An 18458-nucleotide genomic window follows, 5' to 3' on the forward strand; every position below is an offset into this window, starting at 1 on the left:
ACCCCTTCCCTGGGGAGCCTGGGCAGTCCTTCCTCTGGGGGAAGAACCTTTCCCTGATCTCCATCCCAAACCCTCCCTGACATGACCTGAACCTCCCCAGGGTGCTCAGGCAGAGGCAATGCCGTGCACCCTCTGCCTGGGGATCCCTGCCCTGGCTGGGAAGGAGGGAGCAGCCCCAGGAACCAGCCAAGGAAGGGGAGGGAGAGTGAAGGATGCACCAGGCAGGATCCGATATCCAAGAAAATGTCTTTATTGTACACATTGGCTTCTATTGCTTGTATCCCCTCCCCAGCCCCATGTAGTGCAAAAAATTCAGAGAAACAGAGTTCCACATAAATAAAGTCAGATAAGTTACAGAGAAATCAAAGTGACAACGCTTGGACATGGACCTGGACCAGGTGTGCCCAGCAGGGAGGCCAAGGGAGCCTCTGCCCCCAAATCAGGGCAGGGGCTCCTGCCTGGCCCTGCTGGGAAAAACCCCAGAGCCTGGAGCCCCCTGGCTTGGGGATGCTCCTCTGCTGGGAATTCAGACAAGGAACATCTTGGGTGAGACACCACGGACTAAAACTGGCAGGGAAGCCACACAGAGTTGTTCTCCTCCCCTCAGACAGGGTTGCTACGCACAGACAGACAGACACAGACACGCGTCCCCTCCGAGCTCTCCTCCTCCTCCTCCTCGGCAGGGGACGTGCAGCACCAGGAGCAATCCCACCCTGGCATCTCCCAGGGCAGGTGCTGACACCTCGTGTCCACACAGTGTGGGTCGGGGGGCTGGGGACCCCCAGAAGATGCTGGGGGATTGTTTTGCCCTTTCCTGCATAGTTTGGGCAGCAGAGACAGGAGGTTCCCTCCTCATTGGGTTCCCATGGGTCAGGCTCAGTGGATATTGCTCAGGACCCAGCCAGGGGACACAGGAGTCACTCTGCCCCTGTCCCTGCTCCTCAGGAAGCAGGACAGCACCACACAGGATTTGCAGTGTGGCCGCTGAAGATTCCAATGGAGGCCAAGGGCACATGGCACCAAAATTCTCCTCAGCTGCTGCAGTTCTCACTTCCCTCAGGTTCTGCTCCCAAGGCACAGCTCCCTCTCCACTCTGCAGCAGCCCCAGCTGGAGCAGAGGCTGAGCCACTGCCACATCTCACTCCTGGTTTGAAACCAGCCCTGTTTCCCTCTCAGCAGCTCCTGCACTGCAGCTCCAGGCTGGGCTCCACTCTCCCTTCATTCCTGACTCCTCCTGAGCTCCTCAGCACCTCGGGCCAAGCCCAGCACCAGCCCCTTCCACCTCTCCATGGGGCTTTTGGGCTGATCCTCCTCCTAAGGGGGCCCTGGAGCCAGGGACACCTTGATGTGAGCCCAGCAGGAGAGAGAAATCCCTTTGTTGGTTACAGGAGTGGGATGGAAAGGGTTGAGAGCTCACTTGGGTGGAGGCACATGCACAAAACAGAGCAGATTTCACTGGTTTTATCAGTTTTTGAACAAAGCAGATTACTCTGACCTTTCTGGGGCAGTCCACATGGACCAGGAGACAACTGCAGAGCCTGGACACTCACAGGGGCCTCTGCAGGACAGGGAAATAGGAGAGCTGCTGAGCTGGGGCAGGCTGGGGCAGGGAGAAGGGGACAAAAAGAGGATTTGGAGGCTGTTCCAAAAGCCAAAAAGGCCTCCTCAGCCTGAGAAGCTCAGACTGTCCTTGGGGAGAGGCTGGAGGGGGAAGCAGCCCTGTTCTCCAGAAGCTGCTGGGAGTTCCAGTTGTACAACATGAGGCACTGTGAGTGGGCTTGTGAAGGAGGCCAGTGGGCTTGGAAAACCTGCAGGCACCTGTCCAGGGGAAATCAGACTGCCAGGAAAAGGATCTGAAATTGGGGAGTACCTGTAAAAAGCAGAAATCTCTTGCTACTTGAAAATTCAGGCCCACAAGTACCACACAAGTGAAATCTGAGCTCTGTGAGTGAGAACTGGGGAGTAGGGGGGAAAAAAGGAGAAAGGAATGAGTTCCAAACAGTTGGACCATATTTCCAATGCTACATTTGAACATTTGAACACGATTGAGGTACCAGTGGTTGAGTCGTTCCTCTGTGGTGTGGAGAGCACCTGATCTGTGCCTCAGCTCACGGCTCACACACACAGCACACCCTGAAAACACCACAGCATGGGAGCCCTGGCTCTAGGACAGGCCTCACAGTGCTAATTTATCCAAGCTTTAGTTCATTAAAGTGGTTGTTTAATTGCCAGGGAGTTGCTAATTGGAAATGGTCCCTCCCGTGCTGCTTTTGGCATCTCACACATGCACACACCCCACCCATCCAGAGAGAACTTCCAGGGCACAGGAATCATCTCCTCAACAAATGAGAAAAGGAACTGCATCCCTTCTGCTGCCTCGAGAGCAGAGGGGATGGGGAATAGCAGGGCAGTGTAAAAAAGAAAGGGATATGAAGTCATATTAGCGTTCAAATAAAAAAGGCAAATAAAAAATTAATACCCAAAAAAGTAATGCCAGGCAATCCTTCTCGTTCGGAAGGCTGGACTGTTCTTTTTCCAAGAACTGATTCCTTTCCACAAACCCGGAATCTGCTTTGCAGAGAGGGGAACAGCAAACAGGCCAGGCCATTCCCAGAGAGTCCCAGTCCTGGAGCCTGGGCCAGCGATGGCAGCGATGCCACCAAGGTCCCTGCAGCCACCTGCCTGGCCAGAGCCACGCTCAGCTGGGACCTCAGAGGGTCAGGAGAGCACTGGAGGGGTCAGGAGCCTCCCCATCCTGCAGGGCTGTGCCTGGGCTGGGCTTCTTCTCTTGGTGTGGTTAAGGCATCAAAGAGACACCCTCGGAGCGGGGCAGCGGCCCCAGAGTCCGGAGCAGTGCACACAGGCTCGGGCTGAGTTTGGCTACAGTGACATTCAGAGGAGGGGGTCGCACATCGGCCGTGTCCCCCGGGGCCACCGCAGGGCTGGCAGTGCCCGGTGGCACGGCTGGAGCACAGCAATCCCAGAAGCAGCAATGGTTCGGGTTCCCCCTTGCCCAAAGGAGCTTTTGGGGGGTGCTGGATGAGTCTGGCCGGAGGGAGAGCCCCCTCTGCTCGCCCTCCAGGGAGGGGCCGGCCCTGGAAGCACATTTGGTGGCCCTGGTGACCCCGTGGGTGTCCCCAGAGCGGGGAGAGCCCCCCAGGAGGGCTGGGCTGGCGTTTGTGCTCCCCGCTCAGAGCGAGCGGGTGGCACCGCTGTCCCCCGGGGCCGAGGCACGGCCGGGCTCGGTGTCAAAGGCTCGTGGAGGACACTGAGAGGGTGGGCGAGGAGGGCGGGGGGAAGTTGAGGAGCTCCAGCACGGCCACCCCCACGCTGCTGCGGCGGGTGAACATGCAGGAGGCAGCCACCCACTTGTTGGTGCGGGGGTTGTACTTCTCGATGGAGTTCAGGCTGGAGCTGCCGTCGTTGCCCCCCACGGCATAAAGCCACCCGTCCATGGCCACCAGGTCGTGGGTGCTCCTGGAAGGACCCAGCAGAGAGCACAGGGGTGAGGCTGGGAGGTGTGGGGGGAGCTCAGCACGGCAGGGACCTGCCCAGAGCTCTGGCACCCCACAAACACCCCGTGGAAATGAACTGTTGGGGCACAAACAGGCAGAGCACAGCACAGAGCCACAGATGTCCCCCTTCGTTCTGACACTCTCATCCAAACCTCATCAAATACCAAACCCTCTGAGCCTAAAATCCTCGGACTTGCAAGCCTTAATTCCTCCCACAGCCCAGCAGCATCTCCGTGGGCTCAGCCGGCTCAGCCCCTGGTTCTTTATGGCCACACAAACTGCTGAGGGTAAATCCCTCTGCAGAACATCCCTGCTGTGCCCTCCTGGCTCTCCCTCCAATCCCTCTGAGCACAGCAGGAGCATGCTGAGCCAGCCACAAACCCTAAAACCCCGTGATGTGCCTGTGTTTTATGGCACAGCAAGGTGAGATCCCCGCTCCTGCTGCAGCAGCTGAGGCTCCAGAGGGGCACAGCCCCTTACCTGCGGATGTTCATGGGGGCCACGCTCTCCCAGGTGTTGGATTTGGGGTTGTAGCGCTCCACAGAGTTAAGGCAACTGGTGCCATCATTGCCACCAGCCACGTAGAGCATCCCCTCGAGCACGGCCACGCCCGCGCTGCTCCTGCGGCTCAGCATGTTGGCAATGGGGCTCCAGGTGTTGATCTGGGGACAGGGAACCCATCAGCCACCCCACAGGGCATTTCCCACACATCCCTGCCAGGTCAGTCCTGGTCTGGCCACACAACTCCTGCCATGAAAACCCTTCTGGGGGGGACCTCACTTCATTGCGCCCTGCTGTCCCACAGTTGCCAGGAGGAATCTCAGCTGCCTGGCTCAGAGAGCACAGCAGCAGCTGGCAGGAGCCATCCCAGGGGCACAGAGATCCCCGTGCCAGGCCAGCAGTTGTGCCCCAGCTGAATGCCAGCCCAGCCCCGGGGATTGAGCTGTATCTATTTCCAATCTGTGTGAGTGCAGCTGGGGCTTTGCAGCTCATGAAAAGCCTCCAGGACCTTCTCTTTGATCTGTCTGCAGTGACCGACCCTGCCGGAGCAGAGCTGTGTCCCTGGGCACAACACGTGTCCCCAGCCTGCCACACTCCCTGCTCACCACGCTGGGTGTGCAGCCAGCAGGAGCTCAGCTGGGAGCTGGGAACAGCTCAGGGCATGGACAGGATCCCTGCTGCCCACAGAGCCACAGGCAGTGGGGCCAGGGGCTGTTCTGGTGGCCAAAACTTCACAGAGAGCTCTCCCAGAGCAGCTATGGATCAGCCTGCTCAGGATTGCACCCTGGATGCTCTGTCCCTGCTGATCCCCCTTCATCTCCCAGCCATGCACGATGGGTTAAGGCCTTTCTGAAGAGGGGAGAAGCACAAGAGTCACCCAAATCTTCCTCCCACATTTACCTGGGGCTCGTACTTCTCCACCGTGGCTAAGTGCGATGAGCTGTCATAGCCCCCGACTGCATAGAGGTTGCCTTCTGCAAAGACAGAGGCACAGGCATGAGCTAAAGACACGTCCCTGTGCCAGCACAGCCACTCACAACGTCATAGGTGCCACTCTGGAGGTGCCCACACAGGTCCAGGCCGAGCCTGCCCTGCCCTGGGCAGCTCCTCCCAGCACGGCCAGCCCGGCTCCCTCCCCTTCCAGCAGGAGTGGTGTGAAATATTCATCAGGCAGCTCCTCTGCAAAGCCTCCCAGAGAGCTCCTGCTGCTGCTGCTCCTTGACCTCCTCCTTACAGTGCTCCTGCCGGAGCCCCGGGGTATTTTTAGCAGAGGAGGCTGGAGCAGGGGAATGCCAGGATCGGCTATGGCAGGCTCAGAAGGAGATGGGGATGGAGGGCAGGGGAGCTCTGAGTCAGCAGCGAGAGCTGGAAGCAGAGAGCAGGGCAGGGGACAGGCTCGGGGACACTGGGCCAGGTGGGAAGCATCCCCTGGGAGATGCAGCTCCTGCTGGGGTGAGAGTGAGGCTGGGATCATCCCTGAAAGAACTGTCCTGCTTCCACAGTGAAGGACTCATCAGGCTGTCCCTTCCTCTCCAGGGACAGGGGACCATCCACTGGCAGCCCCTTGCTCCAAACTAGAAGGGAACAATTTGTAGATCCCCTCCAGAGTGTGATGAATCCCAGGTGTCAGGGAGAAGGGCAGAGGCAGGGAGCACACCAGGACATGGCAGAGGGGGCAGGAACTGGAGCAGAGCAGCAAAAGGAACCCTCAGCAGTGCAGGAGAGCCTGCCCAGGACCCCCCAGCCCCATGGCAGCACCCACCTAGCGTGGCCACGCGCACGTAGCGCCTCCGGGTGCTCATGGCAGCGATGGAGGTCCAGGTGCCTGTCAGAGGGTCGTATCTCTCTGCACTGCAGGGACACAGGGACAAAAGGTGGCACCACTGGAAAAGCCCAGGTCAAAGCTCTTGGACATGGGGCAGCTCCCAAGGGAGTTGGGGATAGAGAGGGGAAATGGAGGAGGAGCTGACACAGGCTGGGTTCTGTTGGGGCAGAGGGCTACAAAGTGGGTTTTTTCCCCACTGGAAGAAGGAGCTGAGTTGCAAAACATCTACTCAAGGGTGAGGAGCAGGGCTCCCAGCTCAAGGACAGTGCATGCAGGAGCAGGGAAGGCTGGAGCAAGGCAATCCCTACCTGTTGAGGCACGAGGCCCCATCATACCCCCCGGCAGCGTAGAGGAGCCCATGGAGGGCTGCCACACCCAGGCAGCTCCTCCTGGTGCCCATGGACACCTCGGGCTGCCAGGAGTTGGTGACAGGGTCGTAGGACTCCACTGTGGCCAGGTCAGAGGTCCCATCATAGCTGCAGGGACAGAAGGGGAGAAGAGGCTGCTCAGAGAAGCTGTGGCTGCCCCAGGATCCCTGGAAGTGTCCAAGCTGGACGGGGTTTGGAGCAAACTGGGATGGTGGAAGGTGTGATGGGTGGGATGAGATGAGCTTTAAGGCTCCAACCCAAACCAGTCTGGCATTCTAAGGGAAATGGGCAGTTCAGGAGGGGGCATTGCCCATGAGGAATGCCCATGGGGCATTTCCCACACATCCCTGCCAGGTCATGTCTGTGGGGTCAGTCCTGCTGACCAGGAGCACAGAGATCCATGTGCTCAGGGAAGGAGCCTTTCCATGATGACTCCGGAGATCCCAGATCACACTGCCCACCCGTGCCCCCCTGCCCGTGCCCCCTTACCCGCCCACAGCGTAGAGCTTGTTCCCGATGGCCGCCACGCCCACGCGGGCCCGGCGCGTGGACATGGAGGCCACCATGTGCCAGCGGTCCGTGCGCGTGTCGTAGGCCTCGCAGTCGCCGTGGATGGCAAACAGGCTCCCTCCACCTGCTCGGGGAGGGCGAGTGTCGGAATTCAGGACATCCCTCTGGCTGTCCTGGACTGCCAAGACCCCTGCCAGGGGGCCCAGAGACCCTGGCACAGAGCCCAAGACGCTTGGGGCTTTGATTAGGAGCCATGGAGCAAATGACCAGCCTTATATGAAGACCTGCAAGCCACGACAGTTTAAGTAGAATGATAGTGAATTTATCACGGGGTGAAAAATAAATTTTTGGGGTTTTTAGAATGGGGGTTCAGGGGGCAAGATAGAGGAATCTGGGCGTGTCCTTCTTCTTCTTGGCCTCCATCTTCTGCTCTGATGGTGGCACTTTTAGATTGGTTTGGAGCAGAAGCTCACTGTCTAACATAGGTGATAGGTATTGGGAAGTAATTGTAAATATTGTACATGTAGTGTTTAGTATAAAAAGATAACACTGTCACAGGGGGGGTCAGAGTGCCTCTGACTGTCTTGCTGAGCAGGACCTCGGCATGTCAGCAGAAAAAATTTTATAGATAAGGAACAATAAACAACCTTGAGACCGAGAACTGAAGAGTTCTGATTCCATCTTTGACTGCCGGGCTGGGAAAAGAGACTTTCTGACATATCTCAGGGTCACTCTGAGCAGCTAGAGTGCCGAGAGGTGAGGGGAGCAAGCACAGCCCAAATCCCCAGGATGGGGCAGGGATTTGGGGCGGGGATTTGGGGTGGCAGGGCCTTACCCACAGCGAAGAGCACGGTGCTGGCTCCCTCGCAGCGCCGCGGCCGCGTGCGGCTGTTGCCCAGCACCCCTCTCTGCTCGGGCATCAGGTGGTACTTGAGCGCCTCGATGAGCAGGTCCTTGCACTCCGAGTGGTGCCGCACCAGCAGCTCCGTGTCCACGTTGCTCATGAGGAAATCCCGGCTCAGCAGGGGCAGCCGCACGCACTTCATGAGCTGGGGAGGACAGCAGAGCAGGCCTTGGGACAGGGGCGTGGCACAGGGCAGGGGGACAGGGGAACTGAAAGGGGACAGGCTGAGATCAGGGAGAAACACTTTACTCAGAGTGTTCTCCTGGGGCTGCCCCATCCCTGGAAGTGTTCAAGGACAGCTTGGAGCAGCCTGGGCTAGTGGAAGGTGTTCCTGCCCATGGCAGGGGGTGGAATGAGATGGGATTTCAGGTCCCTTCCAACCCGGACTGGAAGTGGTAGGACAGGGACCTGCTACTCAGGCCCTGTCCTGCAGCTTCCTCCAGCCATGTGCCCACCCAGCCCAAGCACTTGGAGATGGTGGGCACAACCAGCCCCCTTCCCAGCTCTCTCACCTCTTTCCCAGCCCACTCTCCCCTTTTCCCAGCACTCCCTCCCCCTTCCCAGCACGCTCACCCTGGGCACGTGCTGTCTCCTGCTGTCCACGTCGTGTTTGACCCAGCTGAGCACAGCCCTGTACACCTCCTCCTCCGAGGGCACGTTGAGGCTGTCGCTGGAAATGAGGTCCAGCACCTGCAGGGCAGGGTGGGGAGGGCAGTGCTGCTTGGTGTGGGCTGGGAGGAAAGAAGACATTCCCAGCTCCCAGCACAGTGGAACAGCAGTGCCAGAGGCAGAGCTCTGCCTCCTGGACGTGCCGGGGGTTCCAAACACAACTGGGTGCCCCAAAAGCAGCAGGTGCAGCTTTGTGGGGACATCTCTAACCACCCTCCCTGGCTCTTCTTTTCCCCCCACTATTGCAGAGGCTGCTGAAGTGCCTGACAATTCTCCCTGATGTCACTGGCAGTGGCAGCAGGGAGATGACTCTGCTGGCATTTGTCCCTTCCATATTTCCTGGGACAGACCCAGCAGCCCTGGATGCTCCCAGAACTGTCCCTTCACCTGCCAAGGACTGCAGAGCTGCAGCAGGGGGAGATGTGGAGCCTCCCCTCATTGTCACCTCCCACTGCCCGGGGATGGGTGAGGGGAGGTGTCTGATCCTGATCCACACAGGTTGGTGATGCAGAGCAGGGACTGGGAATTGCTCCTGCCCAGCGAGATGAGCCAGGGCCACACAGGCACCACATGATGACCAGCAAGAAACATTAGCTGAGCTGATTTAAACATCCCAGCCACATGCCCAGGGCAGCCAGCACCCACTCCCTGGGCTGTGCTCCCAGAGCCAGGGCAGTGTGCTCAGAGCTCACGTGGCAAGCACCAGTGACCAAAATGACCTCCTGTCCTACCCTCCTATCCCTATTTCCCGTGGGATTCAGCCTGCTGGCAGAGCTCTTCCCACAGCCTGAACAGAGCGGGGCCAAAGCCCAGAACCTGGCTGCACCCCCTGCCAAACCCCATCCCCTCAGTGCACATCCCTCAGGCTTTTCCCTGACAGACAGAGCAGGACAAGCTTTGCTGCACCCTGACCTGCACACTGCCAGTGGGGCCTCACCTGTTTGAGGGGCAGCAACATGAACTCCTCTGTCTTGGACACCTCCACGAAGTGCTGGAGGACGTACTTGTGGGCAGACTTGAGGAGGTCGCTGCAGGAGTGGGTGTCAGCAAAGCCCCGGATGCCCAGGCAGTTGGAGGGGTCCAGCTGGCTGAGCAGGAACTTGCAGCAAGCATCCCTCACACCATTGAGCTGAAGCAGGCTGGCAGCAGGAAGAAGGGTCTGGCACAGTGGAAAAGAATGGGGCAAAAGGGAGTTCCCAGAGCAAGGAAACGATTTTCACCCTCGTCCCACTGCGAGGCACGAGCAGAGCAGGTTTAGTGAGCACCTCCAGGCACAGAAGCACAGAAAGGAGAGAGCACTCCTGGTTTCTAAGGTGAAGAACAGCTGGGAAGGACACCTGTAACACCCCCCAGGGCCAGGAGAAGGGCAGGTGCTCAGGAACAGGGCTGGGAACTGCACAGAGCTTTGAGGAGCCACCTCTGGCAAGGGAAGCAGCTGAACTCCCTGACCATGCCAGACCCAGCTGCCACCACAGGCACAGCTGGCAGTGCTGAGCAGGAGAGAGGAGTCCCCAGGAGGCAAATGTGGTACAGAACAGCTTTGTGGAGAGGGGGGATGTGGGGAACAGCTCCTACCTGCACATTCCCCTCTCCCACCACGATCTCAGCCGTGTAGGCGTACTGCACCAGCTGCTCCAGAGCCTGGGGGTCGATGTCGTGCAGTGTCACATGGGTCTGGCGGCTCTCACTCATCTCATCTGGGGCAAAGGACACCCAAAATGAACAAAAACTCCCCAGCAGGGCTGTTCTCCCACAGGAGAACAAGCTGCATCCACCTCTGCATCCCAGCCCAGGGAGGGTTTCTGTCCAGCTCTGGGGAATGGGGACCAGGACTGGAGGAGGGACACCAGGATCCTGGCAGAGAGGGACACCAGGATCCTGTGCAGGGAGGGACACCAGGATCCTGTGCAGGGAGCTGTGGGCAAGGGAATCAGGGAAGGGAGGGAAATGCAGGATTTAACCGTGCATGGAACAAGTGGTTTGTTTCTGGAAGGTTTCCTGCCCAGCTTTAGGGATTGAGGGCCAGGTCTGCAGGACAGGGGACAGGATCCTGTGCAGGAGGGGGACACCAGGATCCTGCACACGGGCAGAGGGACTCAGAGAAGGCAGTGAAATGAGGAATATTCTGCTCTTGCTCACAGAAATGACACATGAAAGGGCAGGGCAGTGAGAACAGGGAGGGGATTTGCAGAGGGGAGGGATTTGGAGAGGGGAGAGCTGCCAGCCTGTCCCTGGGGAAGAGAGGACTCTACTTGCTTGTGAACATGGCGTGGAAGTAGGGGCTGCACGACGCCAGCACCACCTTGTGGGCCTTGATCTCCTTGGTGGCCACATGCAGGACGATGTCACAGAGCAGCCCCCGCTGCCTCATGCGGTTCATGCACACGAAGGCATCGTGGTAGTGGCGCTTGGAGTTGTGGGAGATGCTGTGCCCGTCGCGGTTCAGCAGCTGCACTGCCCCCTCCATGGCTGCGGCGGGCACCGAAGGGGGCAGCGCCTTCCCGCCGCCTCTGCCGGGGCAAACAAAGGGTTAACCTCGAGAGGGGGACCTGGAGGCTGGACAGGGGTACAGGAGGAACGTGGGGATTTGTTAAATGGCTTTCAAAGGAGCCACCTTGGGCAGGGCAAGAGCCTGGCTGAGGCCACACCCAAGGTGGACCAAGGATGGACCCAAGGTGGACCCAAGACAGACCCAAGGCAGACCCAAGATGGACCCAAGGTGGACCAAGGATGGACCCAAGGTGGACCCAAGACGGACCCAAGGTGGACCCAAGACGGACCCATCATGGATCCAACATGGATGACCAGTCATGAGTTTTCACACTTTTATCAGTTTTGGTCCATGCCCATATTGGGGTTCATGGTCCAATTCCAGCTCCAGGGGATGCAGTCCCACCCTCCCAGTTTGCTCTCCTCCATTCCCTGCTGTTTGCATTTTTTGGGCCCGGAGCTGCAGCAGTGTCCTTGGTTCTGGGGCTGGAAAAGGATTGTTTTGTGTCACTGAGCTGGGAGGAGAGCTGCTGACACTTTATATGAAGTTCAGAGTTACACACCAATGCAGCACAGAATGTGAACAATATGAAAGCTAAATTTAAGGCATCAGTCCAGGCTTTAGCCCTGGGTGATCCTGTGGGAGCCACCACAGCTCAAGCACCCTGTGCTGACAGCGACCCTGACAGCTCTGACCAGGCTCTGCTGGGGAAATGTCATTTGGTTCAAACAAAGAAGGGAAATTCAGGTTCAATATGGGGAAGGAATTCTTCCCTGTGAGGGTGGGGAGGTCCTGGAATAGATTTTCCAGAGGAGCTGTGGCTGCCCCTGGATCCCAGTCCAGGCTGGATGGAGCTCAGAGCCCCCTGGGATGGTGGAACGTGTCCCTGCCCACAAAACCAGATGATTTTTACACTCCCTTCCAACCCAAACCATTCTGTGCTTCTAGGAAAACAAAACCTGCCTGATCAAGGAACATTTATTCACGCAGAGATTTCCTCCCCCTGCTGCTGTTTGCATCCAGGCTGCTCCAAAAGGCCTTTGGCTGCCTCTGTGCCAGCAGCACCCCAGAGCTGGGGGGGCGAGGAGGGGATGACTGAGCAGCAGGAGGAAGGAGGGGGAGGCAGCAGCAGGGAGAAAACAGCTTGAACCCAACCTGAGCCTGCGAGCTGCCCCCGCATCCCTGCGGCGAGAGAATCCCCTCAGCCCCCGCTCCTGCACACCTCCACACCAGCCCTGCTGAGCCTAAAAATAGCAACCCAGCATCCTGTGCTGCTCAGCCACGGATGCAGCCTGCCCCTGCCTTTTTAAGGAGCAGTTGTAGCACGTACAGAGTCTGGGGGAGGATGAAAAGATGAATAAACATGTTTCCTGAGCAGGGAGAAGCCTGCAATGCCCTTTGCTGCTGGCATCACCCGGGTGCTACGAGGTCCCTGCTCTCCCTGGCAGAGGCAGGGCCTGCTGGTGCCTTCCAGCAGGGACAGCAGGATGTCACTGTGCCCTCGGCAGCAGGGAAGGGCCCAGGATGGTGGTCCTGTCCTCCCACATCCCATTTGGGAAGCTGCAGCATCCCGAGGATGCCCCATCTCCAAATTCCCATCTGCTGGCCGAGGTGCCCACAGAAAGGAGGGGTTTTGTCATTCACATCCCTGCCTGGGCTCCAGAGGGGCAGGGTGGAGCTCCAGAGGGCTTTTCCCAGAGTTGCTTTAGGGCAGGGAGCAGACAGAGCTTCCCCACCCCTCTCCCCATCCCCAGCTGCAAGCCCCAGGGTTTTCCTGCTCTGCCTGGGCTGCTCTCTCTGTGTCATTCCCTGCTGAGCACACTTGTCCCCATCAGTATTTCAGTCATGTCCCTGCTCCTCGTCCCTCCAGGGCGCTGGGATTGGGGACAGGAGCTCCCACATCTGCAGCAGGGCTCAGAGGGGACAGGCAGGACACAGCTGGGGAAAGGTGGCATTGCTGCTCCTGGAGATTTGTGAGGAAGGCTTTGGCACCCTGGGGCAGCACCCAGAGGGCACTGCAGGCTGGGGGAGCTGCTGGAGGCTTTGGGGGGGACTTTCAAAGAGTTGGAAGAGCTGGGCTCACTTCCAGCCCTGCCACGAGTCACTGCGATGCCCTGGCCGAGTGACAAGGGTGACACTGTCCTGTGGACACAGTGACCCCCATGGCCAGGAGGCAGAACTCAGCACCCTCTCCCTGTGGTCCCCAGGGCTGGCACAGGGCTGTGCCACCCACCCTGAGCTGTGACACGGCCCAGCAGGACAAGAGGGAGGTGCCACCCCAGCCACTGCACTGCCACTGGGCTCCACGGGTGTCCCCAAAGCAGGGCACAGTCCTGGCAGCCTGAGCCAGCTGTGCTTGGGGAGTTTCTGGCTCCAGGTCCCACTGTCCCCTCCACCCCACAAGATCTGTTGCCATCAGAGCTCCTCTGCTTTAAGGGGTCAGAACAAAACCAGTGTGGAGAAAGGGCTGGAAGAGCCCAGTGCTGCTCCCTGTGCTGAGCTCCCCACCTCGCTGGCAGCACCAAATATTCCTCATTTCCCTGTTAAACCTCCTTCCCAGGAAATGGGGGTCTGTGGGGTGTCATTAAAGGGAACACTGCCTGCACCCCAGGAGACAGTGCAGCAGTGTCCAGAGCTGCAGAGGGGGAAGGAAGCACAAGCCCACTTTTGTGGGCAGCAGCAGCAGTGCACGTGTCCCCACGGGCTGGGACGGATGTGCTGCCTCCCTTGGAATAACTCTGAGGTTGTGGCACAAAAAAAAAACAAAAAAAAAAACAAAAAAAGGAGGCGTTTGTTTGGCTTCTCTGCGCCAGAGCGTGGCCATGCATAACAGCTCTGTTAATTAATGCAAATGATCCCTGCCCAAAGGGAGGCCTGTTCTCTCCACACAAAAAAACCATATTTTGCTGGGAGTGAAAAGAAGTGTGCTGAGCAATAAACAGGGAACAGAGCATCCTCCAGGGAGAAGTTCCGAGCCTGCCCTTTCCCCAGGAAGGCCCTGGAGAATAGCTTTTTGTTGACAGCCTGGATGGGGATTTTGTGTCTGGCAGGAGGGCTGGGAGGCAGCAGGGCCACATCCTGTGCAGCTGCTCAGATGGTGGGGACAGGGGATCAGGGCACAGCCCCCATGCCCTCAGGCCTGACGTGCAGCCAAGCTCCAATCCATCCCCTCCTCCGTGTGTCCCCATCCCTTTGTGCCTCCCTGCTGGAAAATCAGCTGTTTGTGCACAGCTCTGCAGCTCCCACACAAGGGCTGCCTCTGGAGAAGGCACAAAGCCCTCAGAGGCACTCAGCTCGAGCCCAGCGTGTCACAGCAGCACAAACAGCTCTGCAAGGTGCCACCCCGGGGCCAGGCCCCCCTCCAGGGCTGGAGCCAGGGCAGTGCCCTCCAAAATGGCACAGCAAACCCCCCCGGGATGGAGCAAAAGCTTGGATCCCTGGGGAGGGAGAGGATCCCAGTGGAGCAGCATTTTTCCATCAATAATCAAGTGCCAGGGCTGTTTGCAGAGCTACAGCAGATCTGCACTGCCCTTACCCCTCAAACTTGGACATCCCAAATGATTCCTTCTTCCAGAGGGCCGATTGCAAAATAAATTGCACTGCCACCTTTCCTGCTCCCTTCCCCACCCTAAACACAAGCAGAGAGGATGGGAACCATTCAGCTGTGCCTGTCCAGGAGCCAGATGCAAAGCAGGCACTAAATCCAGGCAGCTGTCCCCACCAGGATGTGTCACACCAGTGCCACTGACACAGAAAATAAAAGGCTCTGGGGCTCAGTCCTTTCTCAGCCTGCACCCAGGGAGCTCCCACAGGCACTGACAGCGTGCAGCAGCTCCAGCTCGTTGTGAGCTCAGCCTGGGAGAGCTGAGCCTGGGAAAGCTGAGCCTGGGAGAGCCAGGGCTGGCCAGGAGCAGAGGGAGGGAGCTGCTCTGGCAGCAGGGGGATGCTCTGAGCTGCTCTGAGCTGCAGATCCTCAGTGCTCCCCACGGCAGGGTTTTGCACCTGTGCAGAGGTCAGGGCTGAGATTTTGGGAGTGTGGCAGCAAGGGAGCTGTCCCTGCTGGAACCAGCCCTGCCTTTGGGAGGGAGCAGGAATTGGGGAGCTGGCAGTGCCGGGGGAGCTGGAAACCCTCGGTGGGGACACAGGAACACACAAATGGGGTGAGCAGCAAGGACAAGGAGCACACTCCACCCCTAAAAACCCCTCCAAACCTCCTCTCCTCCATCCCCTCAGCCCCTGCTGCTCCTGCAGCTCCTGGCATGGATCTGCTGCGAGGGAGCCTCGAGGCAGGGCAGGGCAGCACAGACAGCGCTGAGTCTGCAGGACTGAGAATCCCCAGCTCCCGGGAGGGCTGGGGCTCTTTTTATTTTTTTTAATTTTTTTTTTTTTAATGAATTAGGCATAACTGACACGCACTGAATCCTCCTGTCTAGACATCTGCAGAGAAGTGACAAGCTGCCAGGGAGGATGTGGAGCCTCAGCAAGGGGGTGGGGAGGACAGGGAAAAGCTGCACTCAGTTGCCAGCTCCAGGCACAGAGACACTGCTGGCTCCAGGCAAGAAGGGCTCTCAGCACACTGACCTGGGCAGAGCCTCTCAGCCCCTCCTGGGCTGTCATCAGTCACTGCTGCACTCACCAGTCTCTCCTAATTAAAGCCTAGCTCCTCGTTATTCCCTGGGGAGTTTTGTTTGGAAGCTCCAAGCTGTTCTCAGTAACCCCAAAAAGTGAGAGGAGGAAGCAGGAGGCAGAGGCTCAATGCTCTGGGACATTCTCATATCTCAGAGCGATGAAGGGCATCCTCACCATCCTCATCTCGGTGCCCACAACCTTGTCCTCACCTCCCACAGGCAGCAGCTCTTCCTTCAGCCACCTCCAAACTCAGCCTTTGTTTTGCAGCTCCAAGCAAGACTCCATGCTTGAGGGATTCCGAGGCATCTGCGCCAATATTTGGGTCATTTTCAAGTAATTGGACGTGAGGGTGAGGACTGGAGGAGGTTTGGGACTGCTGAACTCCCGGGTTAGGCAGGAACAAGGAATGGAAACGGATTCTTGCCAAAAGGTGCAGGTCCCACAGTCCAGCACAAAGCCCTCCAAAAGCTGAGCAGAACGAGCCCTGTGGCTCTGAGAGGAGTTGGAAATGTGGGTCATGTCCTGATTCCCCTTCCCTGTGTCCCCAGCAGCCACGGCACAGGAGCCTGTGTCGCTGGTTTATGGCACAGGCAGTGCCAAGCTGGGCACACACAGCAAGAGCCCTGCCCAGGCAGCAGGGCCAGGCCCAGCTCGGGTGCACTGCCCATCCTGGGACACAATCTCTGTCCCCAGCTCGTTTTTCAGACAGGTAAACACGAGGAGAGAGTGCTCAGGCAGCCTGAGCTGGGCACAGCCACACTCCTGGCTCCCAGACCTGCTCCCTCTCTGCAGCATCCTCGGTCCCAGCAGGGATGTGTCCTCTGCTGTGCCACTGCTGGTGGCTCCAGGTGACAGTGGGCCAGCTCAGAGCGGGTCACCACTGCCCAGCAGTGCCCTGGTGTCACAGGACAGTGATGAATTTGGGGAGACTCAGCAGGAGACACCACTTGGCCTCTAAAGGGAAGGGTAACTCCATGACATGAGGCAGCAGCAGGGAAAGCAGGAGAAAGCACTCGGATCTGCTGGCTGCAAACAGGCAGGGAGATCTTTCACAGATGGACATGAAATAATTCTGCTGTGTCTCCAAACCAGTGGGCATTGCCTGGCACAGCCCTCTCACGCCACGGTCAGGGATGGTTCTCAAAGCCTCCTGCAGCTCCTCACAGACCAGCCCAGCTCTGCACCTCCTGCTCTCAACGAGCTCTGAGCTTCTGTGGAGCAGTGGGAAAGTCTTTCCAAGGCAGGAAACAAAAGGATTCCCTCCCATTTCTGGCCAGCAGCAGCACAGGCCACATCCCCAAACACTGAGCTATGAGGAGCATGTGACACCATGGCCTTGAGCTCACTGGCACAACGAGGGCCTGCCAAGGCCAGCGGGTCCCAGACCCTGGGAATTGCAGCTCCAATTCCTGTCCCTGAGGAGCCACATCCTTTAGGGATGGTTGCAGCAGCCCAGGCAGAGCAGATGGAGCCTCTCAGGCCTCCCAAGCCCAGCCTGCCCAGGCTGTGCCCAGATCCAGGAGGCAGCACTGGGACTCCAGCAGGGCTGCTCGAGGTCTGGAGCTGCTGAGCCTGACATGCAGCAAAGCAAGAGCCCAGAGCAGCTCCCCAGCAGCTCTGCAGCCTTCAGAGGACGCCTGCTCTGATTTCCAGGCCGTCTCCAAAGAGCCAGGCTGGCACGAGGGAGCGGGGGCAGATGGCCACTGTCTGTGCTGGCAGAACAAAGCCATCCCAGTGCCACCCCCACGGAGCTGCCCTCGGCTGGCAGCAGGCACAGGGACCACCCCAGCTCCCCAGGATGCTCGGGAGCAGCTCCCTTTGGATGCTGGGCTCCCAAGCCAAGAGAGCAGGTGCCTGTTCCGCCTGCCAGCTCCTGGTGTGCTCTGAATTAGCTGCTCTTTGCTGTGATTCATTAATCACTCAGTGCTCAGGAAGGAAACTCAGATCTCTACACCCAACATCTCCCCGGGTCTTACTCACTGCTCGGCTGAATAAAGGATTTCCAGCAGATGTTCACGGGTCGGGAGAGAAACTAGGGGTGCAGAGGGAAGGGGTTTGCTTTGGCTGCAGGGATGAAAACCAAAAGGCCACTGGACACTGAGGGGTCAGTGAGCCCCAAAACACCAGACCTGTAACAAACCAGCACCTCTGGGTACTAAAGACACCCACAAACATCCACGTGTTGCTGAATCACCCCAGAATCACCTCCAGCAATGCAGAGCCCCCAGAATAATGCTGTGGGACAGCAGGAAGTCACAGCAGAGCTGGCATCCTGCACAGAGAGCCACCAAGGCAAGGCCACTGCTCCTGCGGGCTGGCACAGAAGGGACAGCGCAGGGACAGCGCAGGGACAGCGCAGGGACAGCCACCTTCTCCTTCCTTGCCGAGGTGCAGGGCTCAGTTCCCCGGAGAGGGAGGCGTTTGCTCAGCCAGCAGAACCAGCCCAGCTGCCAGCCTGGCCTGAGCTGCCGGGACCAGCTCCAGCTCCAGCTCCAGCAGCACAGGGATGCTGTGGCTCAAGGAGAGCCCTCTGCCCTGGCAGCCACTGCAGAGGCCACCAAAAAGCTGCGTCCCACGGTCCCCACGAGTTTCCAGGAAAACGCCTCTCCCCGTGCCCTTCAGCTGCCAGCCCCGAGCCCCGAGAGCGGCACCGGGGGCAGGGGAAACGGCCGGGCCAGCCCCGCTCTGCGGCGGCTCCCGGGGCCCCGGAGCTGCGGCTTTTCCCTTTTCCAACGGGATCCGGCCAGGACTTGGCAGAGGGCAGGGGAGGAGGGCACAGGGATGCTGCCGGCCCTGGGGGTGATGCCGCGGTGCAGAGAGAGGCCACACAGGCTGGGAAGGGCATCGGCTGCTCCAAACCTCTGCAAATATTTGGGAACCGCAGCAGTTGTGTCAAAACCTTTGGAAGCGGCGCCGCTGGTCCCCCCGGACGTGCTGCGTGGTACCCCGAAAGCAAACTTGCTCTCCGGGGAGGGATGCGCAGGGGCAGCGCCAGCAGTGACGGAGCGGAGGCTCCTCCGGGGGTCCCCCCATCATCCCCGGTGAC

The 18458-nt window shown here is 58.9% G+C and overlaps 1 protein-coding gene across 3 annotated transcripts; it reads right to left on the reverse strand.

The window, feature by feature from the left end:
• Positions 1-234: 234 nt before the first annotated feature.
• On the reverse strand, positions 235-11065 carry KLHL17 (kelch like family member 17). 3 transcript variants are annotated; one of them, XM_009095670.4, is made up of 11 exons: positions 10549-11065; positions 9868-9989; positions 9230-9451; positions 8197-8313; positions 7555-7768; positions 6699-6843; positions 6150-6317; positions 5779-5867; positions 4917-4990; positions 3996-4177; positions 235-3477 (listed from the first exon to the last, which is right to left on the reverse strand). In XM_009095670.4, exons 1-11 carry the CDS (start codon positions 10757-10759, stop codon positions 3249-3251), a joined length of 1773 nt encoding a protein of 590 aa, XP_009093918.2. In that variant the 5' UTR covers positions 10760-11065; the 3' UTR covers positions 235-3248. The 3 variants fall into 3 exon arrangements, with proteins under 3 accessions (XP_009093918.2, XP_050838607.1, XP_050838608.1); XM_050982650.1 differs by having other exon boundaries at positions 6699-6846; XM_050982651.1 differs by lacking the exon at positions 9230-9451 and having other exon boundaries at positions 6699-6846.
• Positions 11066-18458: the final 7393 nt, after the last annotated feature.

The sequence above is a fragment of the Serinus canaria genome, chromosome 21, assembly GCF_022539315.1.
Source record: "Serinus canaria isolate serCan28SL12 chromosome 21, serCan2020, whole genome shotgun sequence".
Lineage (NCBI taxonomy): Eukaryota > Metazoa > Chordata > Aves > Passeriformes > Fringillidae > Serinus > Serinus canaria.

Coding starts and splice junctions, on each gene's coding strand:
- KLHL17 (XM_050982650.1), bottom strand. CDS start 10,759: ATGGAGGGGGCAGTGCAGCTGCTGAACCGCGACGGGCACAGCATCTCC. Junction 9,990..10,548: donor CTTCCACGCCATGTTCACAA/GCAAGTAGAGTC, acceptor CCTTTGCCCCAG/ATGAGATGAGTGAGAGCCGC. Junction 4,991..5,778: donor CGTGCGCGTGGCCACGCTAG/GTGGGTGCTGCC, acceptor CTGTCTTTGCAG/AAGGCAACCTCTATGCAGTC.